Raw genomic sequence first — 7,143 nt, 5'->3', positions numbered from 1 at the left:
CATTGTTGGCCTGACCACCACTCTGTAGAACTTACCCTTAAGTTTCGGTGACACATTCTTATCATACAAAATACCTGAAGTGAGTCTCCATTTTATCCATTCGGCTCCAATACGATGTGTGACATCTTCATCAATCTCCCCATCCCCCTGAATAATAGACTCAAGGTACTTAAAACTCCCTCTCCTAGGGATGACCTGCGAGTCCAGCCTCGCCTCCCCTTCCCCTCCTTGAGTCTCGCCACTGAACTTACATTCCAAGTACTCTGTCTTGGTCCTGTTCAACTTGAAACCTTTAGATTCTAGGGTCTGCCTCCATACTTCTAATTGCGCATTCACACCGTCTCGCGTCTCGTCAATCAATACAATATCATCTGCAAATAGCATGCACCACGACACCTCCCTTGGATGTGGCGCGTCAGTACGTCCATCATCAGAGCAAACAAAAAAAGGCTGAGTGCCGACCCCTGATGCAATCCCATCATAACCGAAAAATGGTCCGAGTCCCCACCCACCGTCCTCACTCGGATCTTTACTCCATCATACATGTCCTTAATCAACTCAACGTAGGTAACAGGTACACCTCTAGCCTCCAAACATCTCCACAAAACTTCTCTCGAAACTTTATTGTACGCCTTTTCTAAGTCTATGAACACCATATGCTCTTGGAAAAAAGAAGACTCTTATAATTATAGTTATTAAATATTTTTCTTAATAATGATGCAATTGTATAAAGTATTACTACTTCGATATAAACAGGAGATTGTATGCAATTAAGCTAGCGTTTGGATATAGATTTGATTGAAACTTGAAAAAAGAATATAAGATAAAAAATAGTTTTTGAAAGTTGAAATTGTGTTTGGACATGCATTTTACTTGAAAAGATATTGAAATTTTGTGAGTAGAAAACTTGAAAAACTAGTGTAAATCACTTTTTTATACTTGAAAAATTCATCTTCAAAAACTGCCCAAAAACTTGTCACTTTTTATAATATTTTCAAATTATTTTGGAAAAAAAATAATTTATGACGAAATAGGAGCTAAATGATGGAATAGCATAACTACTTTTTGCTCTTTTATTAATGGATATAAATCGAAAAATTGATTAGAGGTATCATAAAAAGCCAAGACTAAAGAGAGCGGAACCCATAAGCTCCTTACCAATTACTACCATATTCCCAGATTCATTTTATCATCTCTCATTCTGCAGTCCATAATCCGCACACACGCACACTGCCCTCTTCTGCTAAGGACCCACTCTTTCTTTCTTCTCTTCAATTTCTGCGCCTCAGTGTCCACTACGGTCCATGGCCATTACAATGTACTGATGAAAGCAAAATATCATACATACCACTGTCATTTTTTAGAGCTTAATGGACTTAGACCGACCCCATCACCGCACAGCCGCTACAACAAGTAGCAGTAGTACAACAAGTGAGCTCTTTATCTGCTTCACTTCTCGCCTTTCTTCTTCATCTTCTTCCATGAAACTCTCCAAATCCATTCTCAGTCCTGGTCGTGCACGTGACGCGCCTCTCTCTCTTCCCACTTCACTCAGCCGCAGACTTAAAACAAACGGTAGCATTAAAGGTGGCCAAGCTTCTCCTATGTTTCCAACCACCGGCAAGAAACGCGGGTCGGGTTTCGAAAACCCGGAGCCATCTTCACCAAAAGTCACTTGTATTGGTCAGGTTCGAGTGAAGACCAAGAAGAAGGTGAAACAATCACGTAGCTTGTCCAAAAGACGAAGCGCAAGCGGCGAGGTGAGTTTTAGAAAACTAGAGCAAGCCTCTGAGGCATTTAGTCAAACAGATGATAGACTAGCGCTAAAGAATCAGAGGTACTCGCAAGGGAACTCAAGCGTGCATTACCAGCAACAAGAATGCGTTAATCATAGAAATCAAAGGTGGGTTCATTTGCCTTTAACAATTTGTGAAGCTTTGCGGGCTTTTGGGGCGGAGTTCAGCTGTTTGTTCCCATGTCGTTCGTCGTGTTTTTCGACTAATGAAAGAGAAAAGGAAGAAAAAGGTGAAGCTTACAGGGAAGGTGATAATGAGCACAGATCATGCGGTGCTGTTTTTGCTAGATGGTTAGTAGCATTGCAAGATGGGGAAGGAGGAAAAAGGAGGGATATTGAGTTGGTAGTGGCAAGTGGTGAAGAGGAAAGAACAACAGAGGGAAGGCATAGTAGTACAATGAGGAGTTCAAGAAGGCATGTGTTTGAAAATATTGAGTTCAAGGATGAGAATATTGTTGAAATGGATAGGGGAACAAGTGAAGAGAAAGGTAGAGTGAGTATTTGTATTCCACCCAAGAATGCTTTGCTTCTTATGAGATGCAGATCTGATCCTATGAAAATGGCAGCTCTTACCAATCGCTTCAGGGAGTCGTCACCTGTTCTAAGAGATGAATATTATGATGAGGAACAAGAAGAAAAAGTGGGAGAACTAGAAAAGGTAGAAGATTTGAGAGAAAATAAGCATATGGAAGTAGTAGATAGTCAGAAATGTGAACCTAGTAATGAGGTTGTACCAGCTGAACATAGTGTTTCAGTAGATCTTGATGAAATAAAAGAGAATCCAGAAGAAACAGATGTTATTATGGAAACTGAAGTAGGAAGCAGGGAGCAGGAAAAGCTTGAAATAAAGTTAGAAACTTGTGAATTAACAACAGAAATTGAGGTTAAAGAAGGAAAAGAAGAGACCAAGATTGAGTCTTTTGTAGCTGAAGATGATTCCCAGTTTGAACAATTAGCCCAACTGGTAGATCAAACAACTGAAGTCAATCAAGAAGATATAGAAGATATCCAAATTCAGCAGTTCCTTGAGGAAGGAGTAACAGAAATGACCTCTGATACTAGTGAAATAGAGGATAAAACAGAAATTGAACAAGCTACATTGGAAGAAGAAGAAGAAGAAGAAGAAGAAAAATTTAAGTCAGCCATCTCAAAAGAAATTCAAGAGATACTGTTACTGAGAGACATAGAGGAGAAACCAACAGTGACTCAACAAGAATCTGAATATGAAGAACAAGAACAAGTAGAAGCTACACCAATTGTTGAGCCAGAGAACCAAGTTGAAGTTGAATATCCAAAAGAGGCTCAAAAGGAAGAAAAAGAATCAGTTTTGCCAGAGTGTTTGCTACTAATGATGTGTGAACCCAAGCTATCAATGGAGGTATCAAAAGAAACATGGGTCTGTCGAAGAGACTTTCTCAGATGGTTACCAGAGAAGAAACAACAAGTCAAAGCACCAAAGAAAGAGGTTATTGTTCCTGAAGAACAACCCAAAAGGCGGCGGAGCACTGACACTAAACCTAGTACGGAACATAGGAACAAACACATGTTACAACCACCTAGGTCGTCGTGTTCTTTACCGGCGGCGACGGGGATGTCTATGGCAACCATGATTGAGCAGAAGCTTGTGAATGCAGTTGCTTACGAGCCGTTTGTGTTGACAAGGTGCAAATCTGAGCCGATGAGGACGGCGGCGGCTAAGCTGGCGCCGGATACTTGTTTTTGGAAGAATAGAAAGATTGAGCCTCATCGACCTGCTACGTTCGGAGTCGGGGCGGCTGGGGTCGGGTTTTGAGCTGACCCGAAAGAATATGCTGTGGTTTGTCCTATTGGTTACCATAGTCTAGCACCGTTTCTAGTCTAGCTTTGTACATTTTCTTTAAAATTTCATCAGTAAATTTTTAAGTAGTTGAAATTACTGTATCATTTTTGGTCTTGCACGAGCAGTTTAGTTACTAATGGAAGTATTAGTTGGATATTTCCTCTTTTCATTTTTGGGTATTTTATGATACTATAATCCATAACTAGTTGGCAATTCTTTAATTCCAGTATGGAAAAATGAATAATTGATAAGTAATGGAATAGTATACATTTATGAGAAGACAACCGATATGCTTTTAAATGGTTTTAATTCAACTGGCCCAAGTGTTAATGACGTCTGTACTCAGAATTAACATCGATTTGTTGGGGAGGTAGACAATGAGAACTGAGGACAGGTTTTATATGAATGTTTTTTTTCTATTATCTGGTAAGATGTGAACCCCCTTCGTTATTGTTTTTTCCCTCTGTTCTTTTTTGGTGAAATGTTTAATTATGTTTCCATCTAATCTTTTCACAATATGCATGGTTTACTTGCAGTTTTAGGAACGAATTGCTTCCTTAGATCCCTTAATCTTGCATTATAATGTCCTTCTGGTCAGCAAAATAAAAAATAGGCAAAAAAACAAACAGCAGGTCCAAACAAGTACTTACTAATCACAATCTTTAGCATATGGAGAGATCGTGCATCCTTGCTTTTCATTAAGTAGTTCCACGTAATGGTCATGAAACAAATTAAAGTCTCATAATTGAATGACCAAAAAACATTTGACTGAATCTAGATGGACAACCTAAACCAAAATTTCAAGCAGTAATAATTGTACTATAATTTGTGGCTTTGAACTACTAATCTTGGTGGTGGCAATCTGGACAGCCACGTGACTACTATGATTTATCAGTACTATATGTAGGAAGATAATCCAATTGCACTCCTAAATACAAGCACTCAAAGTACAATAAAGCAAAAATAAAAAATTAAAAAAAATTATAAGTTTCACAAGAAGAAAGCATTGGAATACCAGACAGGGAGATAAGTATATGGCCGAAAAGATATTTAAAATGGACAGCCTGGTTTTTTGTATTCTTATTTGAGACCAGAGCCTCTCTCTTTGGGAAGATGAAAGTTGATAGTCAGCTTAAGCTACGGACCCAGGATTTGAAGGTCGTGGGTGTACTTTTGCATTCAACTTGTCATTGCTAATATATCACTATTTTCTAAAATATATATACATAAAAATTTTACCGAAGCTTGCGGGTACCAGTAAACCCTCTTAGTATAGCATAGTTCCGCCTCCGGTCAGCTCCCCTATTTATTTCCTCAATTATGTACCACTTGTATAGTTGTATTAAACCATCCCTATATATCTTATTATTATTATTATTATTATTATTATTATTATTATTATTATTATTATTATTATTATTATTTTAATGCTATTTCATTCTGTCAAATGAGTGTTTATTAGAAAATTTTGAGAAGGCTATAACTTGTATTTTCAACAGCCAGTTGCAAAAGCTCACGCATCCTCCTTTCCATTATTAAGATTAAAATTAAGGAAAATTAGGAATAGAAAGAAATTAATATTAAGAATCATCTAAAGAGACGCTTAAATGATCCCAAAGAAGGAGATTGGCATGTTCATTAGAGGAAGAAAATGAATAGAGATTACATTTTTACTCTATTATTTTCCATTTTAGAAACTTTGAACAGGGAAGTAATATTCATTGGACATTGGCCTTTTCGCTATTCTTTCATCACAATTTTTTTGTTGCTTCTTGCTTATTAAGATCCATTATGTGATTTCGGAGCTAAATCAAATACAGATTGATTCATGTATTAGATATAAAGTTTAAATATTTAAATTTGCACGAAAAGTATGATAAGTGATTAGTTTTATTCCTATTAATATAATAAAAGACTTCTATTAAAAGTTTTATTTCAATAATATTGCATTTAGCTCTCAAATACAGATGGAGTATTTTAATTTTATACTATTAAAAAAATGGTGACAAGTAATTTAAAACTTTTCCAAAAAAGGAAAAGGATTATTATGTCTATAAAATTTGATCGAACGATAAGGAATCGTGGGCTGACCAAAAACGATCTTTTGCAACTTTGCCTAGTGGGCAGAGATTCCTATCTTTCTTTCTTTGGAACCTTATATTGTCTTGCTTTATCGAGTACTCACTTTTATGCACTTTTTCTCTTAAAGAAACTGAATCCAATCGAAGCCATGCAAGATATGTTAAAGGAAACAAGTAAAACAAAAACAAAAAGATAGAAAAGATCAGAAATAAATGAAATCAGCAAAAGTGAATTGTGAAAAGGAGATTTTATAATTTCAATTGATCTTTTCCTGTTACAGACAATAGATGGGACCTAAACTCTCTCCTTAATGATGGGGTCATGCCCCATTTCACATGCATAAGTCTCCTTATCGATGAAAGTATTTAACTTTTACAATGATGTTATAAATATTTTTTTGGTTAGAATTTAAGGATTCACCAAACTATATAGAGAACTAGGTTCTCTATTAGTTCCCACAGAACACACGCACACTGTAGCAGGTAAATAACACAAAGAAGTTTTACGTGGAAAACTCTCAACTCACGGGATTAAAAACCACGACCTACCCCTTGTAAGATTTCAACTTCGCTAACCGAGCAAACTTTAGATTACAACCTATTGTAATCTAGGAATTAACCTCTTAATCCCTCACTAACTTGTAACAACTCTATTACAAACCACTTTGTAATAACTCTATTACAAAGACTTCCAACTTGACAAAACTAGCCAAGACACAAACACAAGGATTTATAATTTACAAAGGTTTCCTAACACAACGCTTCTAACTAAGCTAAGTAGGAATTACAAGTGAAGAACTTTAATAAAGGTGCAACACAACTAAGGACATGTAATAACTCAATACAGGAAACTGGTCCGTTGTTATGTTGTTCTTTGTTCTTGATGCTCTTGAGAATCGCTTGCCAGATTGAATGGTCACTTGAGAGAGTACTTGATGGATTCTTCAAAAGTTCAAGTAAAGTTTTTGTCTTTGGTTTAATGTTAATATAAAATTGGTGACATCACTTGAATGATGCAAGCATGGATGGTACATGATCATTCCCAATGAAGTTGATTGTTGTAATATTTCGCACTGTTGCATGTGCAGGCAGCAACTTTACAGCTGTTGGAGAGTTGACTAGTACGATCACCTTGTTGATTCAGTTCCCCTTGTTGATTCTTTGATTCCTAAAGCGTTGATTTACAATTTCAGCTTAAGTCTTGTTTCCACATACTTGAGAATGTATATCAAGTTCCTTATCTAGTTCTTGTCATTAAGTTTGTTAGATCATCAAAACATAACAAGGTACATATAGCCTATCAATTTCTCACTTTTTGATGATGACAAACTTATAATTGAAGTTCCCCCTAAGAACCAGAATGACATACACACATATCCTGTATTCCCCCTGAATCTGTTCCCCCTCAATTATTTTTCCCCCTTTTGGCATCATAAAAAGATCAGTAG

General features: G+C 36.6%; 1 protein-coding gene across 1 annotated transcript; it reads left to right on the top strand.

The window, feature by feature from the left end:
- Positions 1–1,370: 1,370 nt before the first annotated feature.
- Positions 1,371–3,587, top strand: LOC107804139 (uncharacterized). The gene has a single exon (XM_016627966.2). The coding sequence runs from the start codon at positions 1,371–1,373 to the stop codon at positions 3,585–3,587; it is 2,217 nt and encodes a 738-aa protein (XP_016483452.1).
- Positions 3,588–7,143: the final 3,556 nt, after the last annotated feature.

Source organism: Nicotiana tabacum, chromosome 2 (genome assembly GCF_000715075.1).
Source record: "Nicotiana tabacum cultivar K326 chromosome 2, ASM71507v2, whole genome shotgun sequence".
Lineage (NCBI taxonomy): Eukaryota > Viridiplantae > Streptophyta > Magnoliopsida > Solanales > Solanaceae > Nicotiana > Nicotiana tabacum.
This window is presented reverse-complemented; position numbering and strand designations above follow the sequence as displayed.

What these genes read in the sequence shown, in the direction of transcription:
- LOC107804139 (XM_016627966.2), top strand. Translation starts at nt 1,371, where the DNA reads ATGGACTTAGACCGACCCCATCACCGCACAGCCGCTACAACAAGTAGC.